The 18,520-nt window shown below is 45.9% G+C and overlaps 1 protein-coding gene across 1 annotated transcript in view; it reads left to right on the forward strand.

Moving 5' to 3' along the window:
* The first annotated feature begins 230 nt into the window (after positions 1–230).
* Positions 231–18,520, forward strand: part of PPP3R1 (protein phosphatase 3 regulatory subunit B, alpha) — a 237,969-nt gene continuing 219,679 nt past the window's right edge. Inside the window, 2 exon segments of the mRNA XM_078649398.1 lie at positions 231–278; positions 280–453. Of these exon segments, the coding sequence (XP_078505524.1) occupies positions 231–278; positions 280–453 (222 nt within the window).

The raw sequence follows: 18,520 nt of genomic DNA on the forward strand, positions 1-18,520 counted from the left end.
CCTATTGCATTGCAAATGCTTGTTATAAACATTCTCTCCTGTAGGAAAATAGAATTGCACTCTGCCTACAATGTCCTTTTTCTACGTCGACCAACGAAGCAAGTCCCTTTTCCATTTCATTGCTTCAAAGAGCTGCTGTCTCTGACGCAGGGTGTTTACCTCAGCACGCAGTGATGGAGCCCCGGGCGCACGTATGCAAATGAGCTGTCAGCGCCTCCACGGTGCCCCGGATGCTGGTGTCGCAGCCCCACCCCTCCCCCTGTCTCCGGCTCCCCTCCCCCCTCTGCTGCCGTCTTCCAGTCGTGGGTCAGGAGCAGCGCGAGCCACTGCGGCAGGAGTCCTCGTCATAGGATCGAGAGCGGCGCGCCGAACCTCAGCAGCCCTTCACCAGCCCCGCCCCTACCGCCGACCGCAGCCCGGGGAGCGCAGCGCCCGACACACCGCGGCACCATGGTAAGAAGACGGAGAGGCCCCGGTTAGGAGGCCAAGGGCCTTGGGACGGGGAGGGAGGCAGGTGTACGACGCTGTTATAGTGCAGCGCGTGGTGGTTTGTTTCTCCTGCACTCATTTCAAGCAAACGCCTCCGCTGGCTGCCATCCTTCCCGGCAGTGTACTCACAGATCCACTTATGCAGTATTTGCGCAGGGTGGGGAGGGGTGGTAAAAGGCAGTGGTTGCTGCATTAATGGAGGCGGATCAGTCTTCGCCGCGCCGCTCCCCGGGCGGGTTCGTGTACTCGGCGAAACGGTGGGGGTGGTCTGTTGCTCTACTCAGGTGTGGAGGAGGGGTTGGATGAAGGCTTAAAAGGGCCTCCTGTTCTCCACGGGGAAGCTGGCTATGTGCTTTTCCTTCCATGACTTTGGAGAAAATATAGGCTTGCACCCTTCATTTCCCCGTTGTTTAGCACGATCTATTTATATGCGGCAATGGTGGTTCGTGTACACCAATTCAGTTATGTTCGGGAGAATCTTGTGTCGACTCCCTTACATGACATGTCGATGGAGCGGGGGTGAATGTGCCTCAGTCATGCTCAGGATGGTAGTGAATGTAAAGGAACTGCTACCTTGCTATTTTAAGGTGAGCTTATGCTCAACATCCATCCTCTGCCATCTTCTGTGTTCGGGTCAGACATACTGAGGGTATTGGGGCTATACATCTCAGCCATCCGTGCTCGCGAGATGGCGTATTTACTTCGTGCTAATGGAGAGTACATCGCGAATAAGGTGTTGTTTAGAGATGAGCATAGTCCTGTGAGCCGAGGGTTACAGGAATGCGCAACCCACCCACCGTACCCAATAGGCGACAACAGTGGAAATGTCCTTTCCTGACTTGCTGGGAGATGGTTTTTTTCTCTTCTACACATGCGTTACGAATGTGCACCATCATCCTCGCCCACCATGCTTGGGTGGATGTGTTCACCCTTAACCCCTGGTATGCTCATGGTGATAGATATGTGTCCCCATGGCATCTGCTCAGGATCATCGGTTGTGTATCTGGTATGCTGATTGGATTGCTGGTGGTTCTTCTGCACATGCGCAGGGTATTTGAGCTGTGCATTCCCCACCTTTCAGTGTTATGCGATTGTGCATAATCTTGTGTGTATATTTATTGTGATTCAGATGTGTGTTTCGCCTACGGACAGGCTCATATGGTGATGGACATGTCTCCCACCCACACATGACATGCTCACGGAGGAGTGTTCACCGTGTGGTCTACCGATTGTGATATGAAATCTGTATCTATATATGCTTTCTGTTGATGGCTAGGCATGCGAGTCTGTGTAAATCCAATAGCATCACGTAAAGCTCGGGGGAATCTGGGTGTCAGTGTATTATCTTGACACGAGTAGATTATTTGTGTGTGAGTGTGTCACGTTCCGGCCTTTTCATAGTTATGGTCTCGTCCGGTAATTTTTATGGTTTTGGTGATATATGTCCACATTCCTGTCATTTTCAGTCTGTCGGGCATGCACGTTTTTTGACCAATCATGCCCAGATAGTGGGAATTAAGCATTTAAACCAGCCGATCTATAAATGGAAACACGCTGTCCTTTCTTATACCTTCAGATTTTTCGCCGAAATACCCTTTTTACATCGCTTCCAGGCGTGTGTATTTCTGTAAATCTGCTGCGCACGTGCACCTGACATGGGAGTCGCGCGCCGTTCAGGGAAATCTGTTTACAATAATATTCCCCGACCGTTCAGAGTACATCATAAACTGAGAACGTGATATGAGAGCGCTGCAGACACAGGTCCATTTTACCTAACTGAGAACCAGTCAATAATTAACATAAACTCGCCGCAGCGACGTAGCTCAAACATTGATTGCCCCTTTGATGAATTTTGTATCGATTGCACTACTGGGCTCTAGAAAGAGGATTGATTAGCGCTGTTTGGGCACCGTAACCACAGTAAAGGAAATACAGTTCTGTTTGTGACCCAAAATTTAAGTTGGAAATCCATTTAGGTTATTGATCAGAATGAATTACTCACATCAGTCTACGTTTTAATACGTATTTTTATTTATTAATATTTCCTTATGTGAAATGTTGTCAAAGTGGAGCACATGCAATGTATATTGCTTCAGTGCTGCACTCGTTATAGTCAAGGAAGCCGAACAAATGTGAGGAAAATGGCATTTAAGAATGTGTCTATTTCAGAAGTTCGACGTGTTGTGGCACGTAGAGCAAGCCCTAAACGCTGTTGTAAAATTCATTTTATGGGCATGGAATCTGATAGTAACAGACTGCTTAAATGTCTAAAGAATGTCTAAGGACGGGATAATTTCACCAACCTGTTGCTGTGAGGTTTGTAATCCTTTTCTCGTTCACCTGTTTACTCCAGCAAGCAAGATCATTTTCATTTCCCAAATGAGTCTGTTCCCAGGGGAATTCACTGCAGAACATGAAGTAATTTATTTTTTTCACTTTAAATTGTTTGCAAAGCAAGCGTCACCCCTACCACCTGCTTCCCTTGAATTGATTACATTTTAGTAAATATACCAATCCTCTGCACACGTTCAAAAGTAAATACATAAAGTTACATATAATATCACAAAGACGCTAGTCTTTATATTTTCAGATGTCTTTAATTCAAGATCTTTAAGCCTTCTTAGCCAACACGTGTTTTGTCGCTGTTACAGGGGATTACCCAGCGACTTCTTCAGGGCTGAGGTCAGTTTCAAGTAGTCTCCTAATTCCAGTGATAATTACAGCCCGGAAGGCGTTCCTATAAGTTCTGCTCCTAGAGAGGTAGACCAATTAGTCTTGTGTCCGGGAAGCTAAATATGCTTCCAAATGTAAGGGAGTTTCTGTTAGAATAGCTGCCCGATCCAACAGTATTGGGTAGCACCCTTTGGATCTCCAGGCCATGGCGTGTTCTCTGTGCAAATCAAGACTGCTGGGTTGGAATTGGAATTATCACTGGAATTAAGAGACTATTTAAAACTGACCTCAGCCCTGAAGAAGTCGCGGGGTAATTCCCTGTAACATCAACGAAACATGCGTTGGCTAAGAAGGCTTAAAGATCTTGAATTAAAGACATCTGAAAATATAAAGAATAATGTGATATTTTATTCAACTTTATGTATTTACTTTTGAACGTGTGCAGAGGATTTGTGTGTGTGTATATATGTATGTATATGTATGTGTGTGTATATATATATATATATATATATATATATATATATATATATATATATATATATATATATATATAGCATAAGTGGTCTGCTGGCCACACACGTGGGAACTGGTGGTTTTTCCCTACCTTATGCACCCACACACGTGGGGATCTGGTGGTTTTTCCCTACCTTATGCACCCTGCCAGATTACCTGCCTTAACTGATTTATATTTGTGATAGACCTTAGAGCGCCATTTTGCCTATTGCTGACCACCAACTGTATAACTACATTTTAGTAAATATTACATTGGTCGCAGGATCAAAATTTGTCTTACATTTTGAGTCAGTATCACATTGTACGATTTTCTTCATGTTTGAGATTTTCTTCTTTCGTAAGCATACATTTTAGACGGTGCTTTTTAACAACCTTTTCTTACGTGAAAACACCAGCCTTATTATTTTTTAACTCTTTTCATTTCTGTGGCGGTTTGCATGCTCGAATAATGGAACACCTACAGTATTAAACTAGCAAGTGTAGTGAGCTCTGGATAAATTAATCCCCTGCATAAGTATCATATTAAGTCTTTTGATTCTTATACATTTTCTGACCATGACAGCTCTCTTATCCGTCATACTGACTGTAGACAGCCCTGAGTTTCCCTCTGTATAGTTATGGTCACTGAATAGGCCTTGGTGTCCAGTTTATGTAAAATCTTCAAATAAAGACCTGAGTATATGGTAGGATACAGCTATAGTGTGATTAAAGGTTAAAGTAACTTTTCTTTGAACAAGCTGCTAAATGAAATATTTGGTATGCACAATACCACCTGTTAGCAATTTTAATGCTTTATGTGATTCTTGAGACACATAGTGGTCCTTAGAATATATGACTAGCCTTTCATATCAAACCACTCATTGTAAAGGACACATCTTGGATCGGGCTGCAACCTCCATTGTGGTAATTTAACATTTAATTGTGTTGACATTCATGAAATATCGTTTGTTGCAGAGCTATGTTATTGCCTTATTAAGCCACTTCTTTCCCGAAACACAAGTCCAGCAGAGAGGAACACAGACAACTACTGCATATAGTTTGTTTCTAATGGATAAGCCGTTTTCATATTCCTCTGAATCCATTGCAAAGGAAACCGCACCCATATTGATTTGCACGGTACTCAGGCCATTGACATTCAGGATCTTTTCGCGTGAAAGATGATTGCACCGAAAACAAGCATTTGGCAATACAATGGTCTCGCATTTGCGAAATTTTAAGCGATTGGCATTGTAAATTGCAATGCCTTTTATTTATGTTTTCAAAACCAACTCATAAATAAAAGGTTTGTTATTTACAATGCCAGTAGCTCAAAGTTTCGCAAATGCGAGACCTATTGCATTGCAAATGCATGTTGTTTTTACTCTCCAGAACCATTTTTCTAATGTTTAACCTGACTTTAAATGGAAACTAGACCTTATTGGCTGCGCCTGGCTGCAAGGATTGCCTCCTTAAGAATGTCTGCCGTGTTCAGCTCGCTTTGTTTTTCATCACCAGTTTAGAGCTTGGTGAAAGGAGTTTGTGATTTAGATGAATGAATGAATAAACAAATGAATGAACAAACAAATGAATGCACAAAGGCTGGGGCTGAGTGAATGAAGGTGATGAATCATGATCACTACATCCTAGACTTTATAACTGGGCACAGGCAGAAATGGCTGCAGTGGAGTGAAGGCGCTGTAGAAACCTGCTTTGGGGTTTTTATTGCTGGAAATTCTGCAGACTTTCACTGAACCTGTGCTGTCAGACCCTTCCGCAGTCAGTCGCAGCCCCTCGGCTGCTCGTCAGCTGGGGAACTTCGGCCCTTCCTTTTCCACACAGCAGGCTTTACGGCTGGCTGAAGAGCTTGGCTACAATGTATCGAGTGTTACTGGGTGTGCATTATTTTGTGAAAGTTATCTGTTTCAGGAGAGGCCATGCCGGCCAATTGCAATTTCCGTTGTGAGGGACGTTACATCCGGCTTCCGCCTCCTGTGAGAGCAGGTGGCTAAAGGTTTGGAACTCTGGCTGGGCAATTGGCAGAGCTCTCAGAGCCGAGCGGTAATTGAATCCCCGCGACTGCCGCTAGAACTCGGGCACATGCTACAATACTGCAGCTGAGCCTTGAACCCAGCCAGGCCGAGGGTGTTCGATAAGTAGTTTGTTGTGACCTGGAGGACTAACTCTGAGAAGGCAGGCGGCCCGGCCTTAAACTGCATTTCTCGGACGCTTCTCGCCTCCCAGTGCATGGAAGTTTGTTTCTGTCGGTGCAGGTAAAATTTGCTTTGTTATAGTGCGGCTTGCTGCCACTGGTTACACTGGTGCTGGGCACATAGCAGCACGCCGACTGGGCCGTGGGCTACTTGTTTCGGGGTAGGAGTTTGTTGGGGGCTCACACATCCTGTTAGGGCGGCCTAGTCTTGAAGGGCACTACCTTATTGCCCTTCCATTTCTGGTGCTTCTCAGCAGCTAATTTAAGTGTTTCTCATTGCTCAGATGTGTTCGCAATCTGAAACATTGGCAGCTATGTACTTACTAATCTGCAGTCCTTCTAATAAAGCAAAGTGAGTAGCAGCACCAAGAAGCCTCGTGCACCCTTCTAGTTGTGGGTTTAGAACCCTTTTGTTTTATTCCCCCTCCTTTAGTGCTACAAAAAATGTTCCTGGGGTAGTGATAACGTTTGATTAGTGCACACGATCCCCGTCACTGCATTACGCTTTGAGTTCGGACTTCGCGAGTGCATCGTTTGAGCTCTCGAAAGTGAAAGCGCGGAAAGAGCTTGCGAGACGCCATGAGCGTGCACATTGCTGTCCGGGCGCAAGCTGAGATCGCCAGAGAAGACACGCAGTGAGCGTGCACATCGGCTGTCCCGGCAAATGCACATCTCTTGTCCCCCTTCGGATGCAAAACCCACAGCACTATATCTCGCCAAGGCGAGCAGCGCATGCGCTGCTTCGCAAGGCGAGACCTAAAAAAAGGTTAATAATAGGTTCAATACTGAGAGAGAACCTCTTGTGTTGAAATTAAGGAAGGCCCTGAACAGTGTGTTTGGCTTTTTGTTTCTGAAGCAGGAAGTGATATTTTCATAATGTTGAAGCAACTTGAAGGGCCTGTGTCTCTTTCATTCTTATTTCATGTGTGTCAAGACTGATTAGAAAGTTCATGTTTTTCACCAGAAGGGGGCTGCTTTCTGGTCACTGATTAATGATGGTACATGTAGCAATATTATCCTGCTCTTAATTATAACTTCTTATCGACAAGCAGTTGCTGGTTTGTCAGCGTCCGCAGTCCCATGGACACTGAGCTTGAGTTTTGCGTGCTAAAAATCAGTGACTGAATATTAATATAGGAAAAGGAGCAGCAGTCAGTGTCTGCAATGCAGACCCATGCAGCATGCACTTTGGCCAGCAGCGATGAGATCTTACCTTTTAGTCCGCCAACGTTGTCAAAAATATTGTGTCAAATTGACTTGGGGCTCCAAATGGTGTCTTTGATTTCAGTGATAGAATCCTCTTGCACATTTCAAATATGAAAACTGCACAGAAACTTGCCCTTCCATACAGCCAAATGATAAAGATCTGTGGTATCTGCCATAGTCGGCTTCAGACTCTATTATTGCATTCGATTTATTCTGGGCCTAATCAATTTTCACCTAATAGCTTTTAAGTTCCGCAACATGAGATCAAATTTGATGCACTCTTCAGTTCTCTGACGACTTGACTAGCTCCTCTCTTATACCAGATCTCTTTTTAAGATTTTTTTGTTCAGTCCATCACTTATGGTATGTGAGATCTTTTGCTTAAATGGGACTGAAGAAAGTCAAGTGTGGCCACAGTATGCTCATGCACTGTTTATTTTCAATATTGCTTTGAGTTTAATCATCAAAAAGAACCAACTCCCTATGTAACCTCTATGAACGTTATCACAGAATGGAGTAGGCCTCTGCAATCCTACCTTCTATTTCCATCACCAACCATGGAGGCTGTGAGAATACAAAGAAAGATTCCAGCTGAACAAGGAGAGACATTAAATCATCAGAATCACCCTTGTTTGGATTATTTTATGGAAAAAAGGAGTAGTCTTTCCTTTACTCCGGTAGTTAGTACTGCCCATCTCTCTGCTCCACACTCAGTCTCTTAATAGTTCTAGATTAAAACCAAAGTTCTTATCTCTAATTAGGATTCCCCTAACATTAACATTCTTGACATCTTTGAGCAGATTAGTTGCAGAGTGCAGCACCTCAAATGCTTCACCAGCAGGTACCATATAGTAGTCAATTTATCTCTTTACTCCTCGCATCATATGTGATCATTTCCATAGCCATTACATTCTGTGATCTCCTCTACAGGTCATTTATTGAGAGAAGGGGGTGCTTTTTAGGTCTCGCGACCTATCAATGCGCGCAAGCGGAGCGAGAATTCAAGTGCTCGAAATCCTCGTCAAACCAAGGGCTTATTGCGCTGCGGTTTTCATTAAGTTCACGTGAATCACGTGACCAAACAAGCACGCGCATTCACGGCCGCACAGCACATCAAAGGGCTTCGCCCAGCGTGCGCTCTGCGGCTTCTCCTCCCCTAATTACCAGCTTCCCCCTTGTCTCCCTTGTGTGCTTCTCTCGTAGGCTCTCCCTCCCCCATCCGGCTTCCCTCCGGCCATTTGCCACACTCCTTGCCTCTGTCTTGCCTCCCCCTCCATTCTCCTCCCCTCGTTCGCATTCCCGCCCCACACCAGGCTCTCCCGCCCCCATCCGGCTTCCCTCCGGCCACAGCTTTCACGCGCGCCTGCATACACATAGCCTTCACACATAGGAGCAACCACGCACCCTTTTCCTATGCACATACCAGTGCACAGAACATACTTCCTATGCCGAAAACATATGTTCACATTTACACTTAAGCCGCAGCCACTGAGCTAACTCTCGAGCATTAGACTTCTGTATCACGACTGCTTCTTTAGCTTAGCATTCCGTGAGCGCAAGCTTCTATTAGAGAACGGAAGTCCCGCCCTATGACAGTTTCCGGCAAAAAGCACGAGCATGCATTGATTTAAAGCATGTTTGTATAGTTGAAGGAAACCGGTATATTAGTTACTTTTTTTCTCTGGAAGTCCCGCACTATGACAGTTTCCGGCAAAAAGCACGAGCATGCATTGATTTAAAGCACGTTTGTTTAGTTGAAGGAAACCGGTATATTAGTTACTTTTTTTTCCTCTGTACTCTCAATCTAAAAAATGTTTTTACAGCGCTTTTACTCAGCTTCCCCCATGTCTCCGTTGTGTGCTTCTCTCGTAGGCTCTCCCGCCCCCATCCGGCTTCCCTCCGGCCATTTGCCACACTCCTTGCCTCCCCCTCCATTCTCCTCCCCTCGCTAGCATTCCCGCCCCCCACCAGGCTCTCCGGCCACAGCTTTCACGCGCGCCTGCATACACATAGCCTTCACACATAGGAGCAAACACGCGCCCTTTTCCTATGCATATACCAGTGCACAGAACATACTTCCTACGCCGAAAACATATGTTCACATTTACACTTAAGCCGCAGCCACTGAGCTAACTCTCGAGCATTAGACTTCTGTATCACGACTGCTTCTTTAGCTTAGCATTCCGTGAGCGCAAGCTTCTATTAGAGAACGGAAGTCCCGTCCTATGACAGTTTCCGGCAAAAAGCGCGAGCATGCATTGATTTAAAGCACGTTTGTTTAGTTGAAGGAAACATGTATATTAGTTACTTTTTTTTTCTCTGTACTCGCAATCTAAAAAATGTTTTTACAGCGCTTTTACTTATCTAGTGTTTGCCGAAGTATAAGCACGTGCATGCATTGTTTTAAAACGCGTTTGTTTAGCTGAAGAAACAAGTTTATTCGTTAGTTTTTCTCCTGTACTCGCAATCTAAATGGACGCTTTTACAGCACTTTTACTCATGTGGTCTTTGACAAAGTGTCAGTGCAGCTTCTATTATGTGCCTCTAACATTTATGAGCAAGCACACGCATCTGAAACGTTTTATGACAATGCAGTTTTAAACAAGCATTTGCAATGCAATAGGTCTCGCATTCACGAGAGTTTGAGCTATTACAATTGGAAATAACAATGCCTTTTATTTTTGTTTTGGGCTTTGTCATTTACAAAACCAATAGCTCCAACTTTCCTACTGCGAGACCTATTGGCAACGCCAGTGCTTGTTTAAACTTGAATGCATTTTCTTGTTTAGCAGCTAGTAATTTGTTATGCAAAACTGCCCAGTGTCTTTTTCTTTTTCCATTACTTTCAAAGATAAACTGGGGAGATAACTTTCAACAGAGTCCGTAATAAAACCTATTGATTACTGTTGAAGCCCTATGTTTTTTTTAAAAGGCGGAAGGCCCCTTACAATTTATTCCACCTCCTCTGCCTCGAACCCCTTCTGAACAACGTTTCACTGGAGTGGTCTGAATTGAGGTAGGTTAACGTTTTGAAATAGTCATCATTTGTTGGCATAGTCAAGTCACCTCCCTTATATATTAAGCACTGAAACTGTCAATGCATGTTTTCTTTTTCCCCTCTGACAATATTTACACTACTCCTGTGCTTGCTAAAACATTAGAAATCCTAGAATTCTGCTTTGTGATTCTAAGCCGGACGCAGTTTTTTCATAGAATTGTTGTTTGATATGTAAAAGTGCCCTTGCTAATCTCGAGTAGCATTAAATTAATCTGGCCTCCTAGCATCACAATCTCTCTCCTTGCTTTAAGGTATCCCCCGTCTATTTATCTACAAAGTCATATTGGAGATTCGCCATGATAAGTGCCAATCACTTGACTTTAATTATGGCTTTTAAAGGCTTCCACAGCACACCCGGTGATATCTACCTCTTTTATCATAAATATTCGTATATCTAATTGATCAATTCTATTTAATTTTACATGTTTTTATAAAGAGGCATCACATTTCTATTACTTTATATTTCCTTCAGGGTTTCCAAAATGACAATCCTAAAACAACTGGGGCATGGACCAAGAACGTAATCAAACAGAACATCTACCCTTTCCATTAGAGCTAGCAGAGCACCACTGCTCCACATCATATCACTGCTAGAAAAAGTGTGGTGGCTATGTAGGGAAAAAAGGACTGTTCCTTCTTTTTCGGATGCATATTCCTGTATACATTGCATGTCATTCGTTGTGTATGTATCACTTGGGTACCTATTAAATCTACTTCTGTGACAGTGCTTAAGTAAGTTCTTCTTCCATGATCTAAAAAAGGCACCCATACGCGTAGTTAAGTATGTCTCTTGCTCGATGTTGATGGCCTAGGATTTTACCAATGTATCTGTTGACCCTCGAGTTCCCCTATAAGCATGATGTACTTACTCTCCAGTCTATTCTTTTAATTCACAAATTTCAAAATATAAGTTCTGCACCCCTTTTGTTTGGCCGACCCTTAATTTTCAACAAGATACATTTTATGGTTCATCAGTTTACAATCTTTCCTTAAAAGGTGGCGTGTATTTAAGCATATATCCGGGGTTCTGGTTACACTGGTGGTTTTATTATATGCTTTTTAACTGGGGCGTTTAGGTCCCATTACATTCCAAGTTAATCGCCTCACCATATTTGAGTGGCCATTATTCCCTAGTGTCGCCTCTCCCTTCTTCTCACAGAGCCTGCAATATTTTGTTTCTGTCACTTCGGTAATAGATTACATAAGCCATAGCAAACTAGAGTGCGAAAATACTCCTTCATATCGACTTCATCCACCATCTTCCTGGCAAACCAGATTCTTTCGTTGTCACATCTGTAGTAATCTTCAAGTTTGTCATATTTTTCTCTGAGCTCCTTTGCTTCCTTAGATATGAATGCCAAGGTAGGTGAGATCTTCCAGTTTTGCTCCTGTTGCATTTATGGCGTTTCCATTTGTATTCACTCCTTCACCAATTGTCTGGATGGCCTTCGCTAGGTCTCTAATAACCTTCAAGTTTGTCATATTTTTCTCTGAGCTCCTTTGCTTCCTTAGATATGAATGCCAAGGTAGATGAGATATCTTCCAGTTTTGCTCCTGTTGCATTTATGGCGTTTCCATTTGTATTCACTCCTTCACCAATTGTCTGGATTGCCTTCGCTAGGTCTCTAATTGCAATCTTTCTTTCCCATTTGTTCAGTAAATATGCTGCAGAGCTTTTCCGGTAGCTCAGTCATGCAGTGTACTAGATTCTCCTGTAGAAGCCTCTCCCTTTTTGGCTGTCACTGTTGCTCCATGCCTAGCGTACAACGTTGTTCGTGTCTCAAGCATAAATGGAGATCGTGTTGCTACTTCCCCAAGTCAGTCTTCTTCATAGGGTCGACTCATTCCTATGTTCAACTATTATGGACCTGAGCTTATGTATGGGTCATCATATGGGGTACTGTAATCAGCCGTATATTGGTCCTTTGTTCTTTTTTTATTTCTTGTTACTCGGCTCAGTACCTTGTCTCAATTCCTTGTTTCCTTCAGTTAGTCGTGGTACCACTAGTGAATGTATCTTAGTCGCTCAGATTTCTAGATCACTTCATGTCACCCGTGAGGGTATCCATGCGCTCTCCATATCTGCTGCTGTACATGAGGATACCTTCCCACCCCTCGGCCCTGAGAATGCCGCTTTCCTCTCAGCAGAAGGCTTACATCTCTAAGCAAGGCCAGTGGTTTCACTTGCAATGTTATGAGTGCAGGACCAAGATGGTCAATATACGTTTTCCAAGCTTATAGCCACTCTCAGCCATCACTTTGGTATTTGCCAGCCTCTACCTTCTATCGCATTCTGTACAGGGATCTCATTGACTCTTCCCTAGGTCAAGAGGCATGAGATCGCAGTCACAGTAGTGTTGTAGGCAGAACATTGTAAAGCAAGCACTCTCCTTGTCATTTTGAAATGTTTTAGGTTAACCGGAAGACGCTGTGAGGAAAATATTTTCAATGCTAGGGCCATCAAATTTCTGATAAATACTGCCTCGAATAGCGGGAATCTGCTTTTTCATATAGTTACGGCAGTGATTAATTACCTCCTTCTTTAAGTCTTACAATCCAGCCGCCAGAAATAAAGAATTTGTCAAGCTCTCGGGCCAAAAAGTCAGCTCCACTGAACTTTCTTTACCTCACCTCCAAGACCAGTGCTCTCCAAACTTTTTAGAACAACAAACTTTCATGACCCACCAAGCGTAGATAAACATGAGGTGGGCGAGTTTCAATTATTATTATTTTTAACTTAAAGCATCATGTTGTAGGGGTCTATCAATCAGTCAGGGGCTTGAAAGCACGCTACTCACTCATGAGGAGGGCCTCAAGGTGCTGGAGGAGGGGGGTGGGTGCAACTCCTGTTCAGCTGAAGAGCCAAGTCTAGAGGCTCTTCCTGATCTGATGTTGACTGGGAGCTCATTCCAGGCTTTGGCTGTGATGTAGGAGAAGGCTCTTCCACTCGCTCTGGTTCTGCGGATGCGCAGGGTTTCTGCTAGGGCGAGGTCTGCTGAGTGAAGGTTCCTTTTGGGTACGTGGAAGTAGACTTTTTCGCTGAGGTATTTGGGTCAGGTGTTAAGGGATTTGTAGGCGTTGGTGAGTAGCTTGTAGGTTACTCTCTTCTCGACGGGGAGCCAGTGCAGGTCACACTGGTGTTGGGTGATGTGCTCATGTCGTGGGATAAGTCTGGCCATGGTGTTCTGGATGATCTGGAGCTTGCATAGCAGGGATTTGTTGATTCCAGCGTATAGGGCGTTTCTGTAGTCCAGTCTGCTTGTTATGAGTCAGCATGGGTGATAGTCTTTCTGGCTTCGGGGGGATCCACCAGAAGGTCTTGCGGAGGACTCTGAGGGTGTTGAAGCAGGTGAAGGCGACGATCTGTCACGTCCTGGTGAGGGAGGAGTAGAGTATGATGCAGCGGTTTCGGGCGTGGTCCGTGAGGGTGGAGTGGTGCCGAGGGTGGATGGCCACCAGGAGTTGTCCCAAGCTGAGTGGGTGGGTCCAAGGACGAGGACCTCCGTCTTCTCCTAGTTGAATTTCAGACAGCTGCTGCTCATCCATGTTGCGACGTCTTTCATTCCTTCTTGGAAGCTGAGTCTGGTGGTTTTGGGGTTCTTCGTGAGGGAGAGGATGAGCTGGGTGTCGTCGGCTTAGGATACAATGCTGAGTCTATGCTGTCTGACGATGGCGGTGAGGGGGGCCATGTAGATGTTGAAGAGCGTGGGACTGAGCAATGATCTTGGGGTACTCCGCAGTTTATCTCTGTAGGTTCGGAGAGCAAAGGTGGGAGTCTGATTCTTTTGGTTCTGCCGGCAAGGGTGGTTCGCTATATTCTGGTGTTGCGGAGTCTGGCTGTGAGAGTGCGGTTGGGAGACCGTGTAGAAGGCTGCAGAGTGAGAGTAGGATGAGGGCTACGTTGTGGCCTTGGTCGAGGAGCGTGCGGATGTGGCGGCGTGGATGCAGGGCTAGAAAAATCCACTCGCCCGCTCGCATTTGCAAGTCAGATTAAATAAGGACGAGCTATTTTTAGATCCTACTTGCCCTTTCTGGCAAGTAGGATAACAAACTGACACTTGACCTCTGTCTCTGAAAGCAGAGTAAATGCGACAAGATAGCAACATTTATGGTTTTAAATCTTTTATTAATTTTTGAGACAGAATAAGAACCGGACCCTCCGCTCCCACGTCAAAATGCAAAGGAGACCAAAAGGTCGCAATGAATAACATTACCACAGGTAAGAAGCATGGAGCGGGTCAAGAGAATCAACAAAAGAACAAATAAAGAGTTTCCCAAACTTACCCCCACCCGCCTCACCCATCCCTCGTCCACCGAAAAAACATAAAATTGGAAGGGTAGAGGAAGAATGGGAAGGCTACACCTTGATTATCGTAGTCTTTTATGACTTTTTGTGGAGCTGTCACTTGCAATCTGTGTGTCTGAGAGACGCAGTAGTCGACAATATCTTAGGCATGTCAACTCTCGGATTTCGTACACCAGGAGAGTCGAGAAGGGCCGCCACAGCTCAGGAAACTCCGACCCCCTACCAGCCAGTGTGAGTGTGAGTTTCTCCGTACTCAGCACCATCCAAAGCCGTTGAAGCCAGCCAGAGAGCGTGGGGATTTGGGCGGTGCGCCAATGTATCAAGATGTTCTGCAAGGCCGCTCCTATGGCCATCTCGATTAGTCGTCCCCTTCTGGATTTAAGTGGGTACATTAATGGGTTAGGTAAGCTCAATAGGATGGGAAACGAGGGAGCTGAGTTTCTAAGTGAAGATCTATTTCATCCAGCACTTGGGACCAGTATGGCTGTATGTGGGTTCAGCTCCAGAGGACGTGTTCCAGTGTACCTCTCTCCCCGCACTCCCTCCAGCATATATCGCTGCGTCGAGGGTCAAAGCGATGCACATACTCCGACGTATAGTACCAATAAGTAACTATCTTGGTCAAGGTCTCTGTGAGGCCTGTATGGTACGCCGAGCCCTGTGGTAAATGCCCTCCCATTCCTTATGAATTAGCGTTCTCCCCAGGTCCCTCTCCCATTGGGCACGCCCTGAATTATAGGTATGGATGGTGGGGCCTAGGAGCATCTTATAGCGATCAGATATGATCCTCTAATCTGAGGTGCAAGTTATCAGCCATTTTTCGTAAGGGGATAATAGTCTTTGTGCTTGTGGCCTAATGTGAGGGTGTAGTGCCCAGTGTTGGACCTGGAGGTATATCAAACGTTCTGTTTCGGGGAAACCATAGTGTTCCCTAAGCTGCGGAAACGGGATAATACCCTCTAAGTCAAAAAAGATGTCCCAGGGATCTGCAAGGGGAGGAACGCCAGGCTTGAAAGGTTCGGGCTTCAGTACCAGGTTGAAACTCTAGGTTGTCGAATAGTGGTGTGAGAGGTGATGGGAACATGGTCAATTGTACATGAGTGTTGGTGCTATCCCAGGATTCCATGATGGTGCTTGTGATGTATGATGCATAAAGATTGGCTGGCCGGTGAGCCTTGTGGAGAAAGGGGATCCCTTGTAGTGGTCTGCCAGCCACCGCCTGGTCCTGGAACAGTGTTACGGCTGCGGGAAGAATAGGCAATACACTGATCTTCGTTTTAGTGGGGTTTATTTTCGAATATAAGGAGTCTGAGCTTTTCTTCTTGACTAGAGTCTTTTTCCTAGGCGAGCGACTCCTTGCAGTCTTTCTCCTCCCCGATTCGGATGACGATGTCTTCGGGTCTCTGTCTACTCTTCTCCTCGTAACCACCTCGTCCGTCTCCGTCTTGCCGCTCAGGTGGGGTATGTGGGAGAAAAGATAGCACGTATCAGTTTCTTGTCCGGTGCTTTTAGCGTGTTCAAAAGGGAAAGGGAGTGAGGACCAAACACACGTGGCAATCAAATCCTAAAGCCGATGTGAAGGGGAGAATGTGCTCAGGGAAAGGGTACACCTGGAAGAGGGGGGGGGGTCACTCGTTGTAGCTCGGTCCTAGTACGCTAACGTTTTACCCAGCCCCTGAGTTTGTCCCGTACCTGGCTGAGCCATACACCTCCCGCGGGTGTATGGCTGGGCGGCTCGTGGTGTCGGTGGCCTCCTGGCGTCTCGTCTTCTTCCTCCGGTTCTCCGCCTCCGGCTCTCGTCGCGTCCCAAGTCTCAAAACTCCGCTCTCCTCCGTCTCGCACTCCGTCTTCGCTCTCCGCTCTCGCCTCCTTCCTCCTGGTGAACAAGCACACCTCTGAATCGTCTTCTCCGGCATAAAACGATTCCGTCTCCTGCCGTGGCTCCTCCCACTGGCTGTTCCATCCGTCCTTAAAGGGCCAGTGTTCCTCATATAAGTCAATGTCCGTGTCGGGTTTCTGCAGAGGGTATAATGGATGAGAGGTGGAAATGGCATTATGTCCCTTCTTGAGTGGAGAACCGTGGGGTATCCCTAGGCCGTTACATACCTCCCCCTCCGGACACTCACGATCGGTGAGTGGGTGACGTGACAGAAAATCGGCTCCCACATTTTCACAACCCCTCCGGTGGTGGACAGAAAAAGTATAAGGCTGGAGTGACAAAAACCACCGCAGAACCCTGTCGTTTTTAGATTTATTCCGGGCCATCCATAGCAGAGGAGCATGATCGGTGTAGAGATTAAACCGTCGACCCTCGAGGTAGTACGCCAGTTTTTCAACGGCCCACTTGATCGCGAGGCATTCCTTTTCAATTGTCGCATACTTCAACTCCCTGGGGAAAAGCTTCCTGCTCACGTATAGAATCGGGTGGTCTAGTCCATCGGACCCTATCTGGGAAAGAACTGCTCCAATCCCGTAGTCTGAAGCATCCGTGTGCAACGAAAAAGGGCGAGAAAAATCAGGGGATGACAACACTGGTGTCGAAGTAATGATGGTTTTTAGAGTGTGAAAGGCCTCCTGCATCAAGTCATTAGGAAGAACCGGCGAAGATGATTTGCCCTTGTCCTTCAGTGCATCAGTAAGAGGGGCTGCAATATCAGCAAATTGCGGAATAAATCTTCTATAGTAGCCCACTAGCCCTAAAAAAGATCTCATCTCTCTCCTAGTTGCCGGGAACGGGGTGTCAGCAATGGCCCTCACTTTTTCAATCTGTGGCTCAATCAGACCATGCCCCAACACATAGCCAAGGTATTTGACCTTTTGAAATGCCAATTTACATTTTTTTGCATTCACGGTGAGGCCGGCCTTTCTCAGAGTGTTCAGCACTGTGGACAGATGTCGCAGGTGAGACTGCCAATCTGGGCTATATATAACAATATCGTCCAGATAGGCCGATGTAAAGTCCGTCAGGCCTGCCAATACTTTGTTCATTAAGCGCTGAAACGTAGCCGGCGCCCCATGTAGGCCAAAAGGCAAGACCGTAAATTCAAAATGGCCCTCCTCAGTTGAGAATGCTGTCTTTTTGATATCCTCCTGACGTAAGGGGACCTGCCAATACCCTTTAGTTAAATCAAGAGTTGAAATATATTTGGCATTGCCCAACTTTTCAATTAATTCATCGACCCTCGGAATGGGGTATGCATCGAAGAGCGAGATTTCATTTAGTGCCCGAAAGTCCATGCAAAACCTTCTACTGCCATCAGGTTTCGGTACCATCACAATGGGGCTGGACCAGTCGCTCTTCGATGGCCGAATCACTCCTAAGCGAAGCATTTCCTCCACTTCCTGTTTAATGGCTGCCCTTCTGGCTTCGGGGACCCTGTAGGGCTTAATCCTAACCTTCTTGCCAGGAGGAGTGTCAATGCAATGTTCCGCCATAGAGGTCCTCCCCGGCCGGCTGGAGAACACATCTTGAAAGGGGCCCAGAGTCATCCTCAGTTCTGACTGTTGACGGTCTTGCAATTCCTCATTATGCACAAGGAGGTCAATGGTAGAGCTATCTGACCCAGCTCCCACAGCCATGTGAATCTCGGCAGGAGGCGGCCCTAGCCACTTTTTTAAAAGATTAATGTGGTAGGCCTGTAGTTTGCTCGGAGCCACTTGTAGTCTATAACTAGTGCGCCCAATGACCTCCACCACTTTATATGGGCCCATCCACTCGGCCTTAAATTTGTGTGTGGAAGATGGCAAAAGAACCAACGCCCAATCCCCCACTTGAAGTTGCCTCCACTTCTTGCCCCTGTCATAAGCACGTTTCTGGTTGGTTTGGCTAACCAAAAGGTGGTCCCTCGCCAGCTCCCTCACCTTACCCAGATTGGATTTCAGCGCCGTTGCGTAATCCAGTGTCGCTGTAACTTCTTCATTTTGTTCATTGACCCAAGCATCCCTGGTCATTTCTAGCAAGGAGCGAGGTTGGCGGCCGTACAGTAACTCAAAAGCCGACACGCCCAAGCTACTCTGTTTTTGAACCCTAATTGCATATAACGCAAGCGGAAGCATCTTGTCCCAATCGGAGCCACTAACTTCCATC

This window comes from Lissotriton helveticus, chromosome 6 (genome assembly GCF_964261635.1).
Source record: "Lissotriton helveticus chromosome 6, aLisHel1.1, whole genome shotgun sequence".
Lineage (NCBI taxonomy): Eukaryota > Metazoa > Chordata > Amphibia > Caudata > Salamandridae > Lissotriton > Lissotriton helveticus.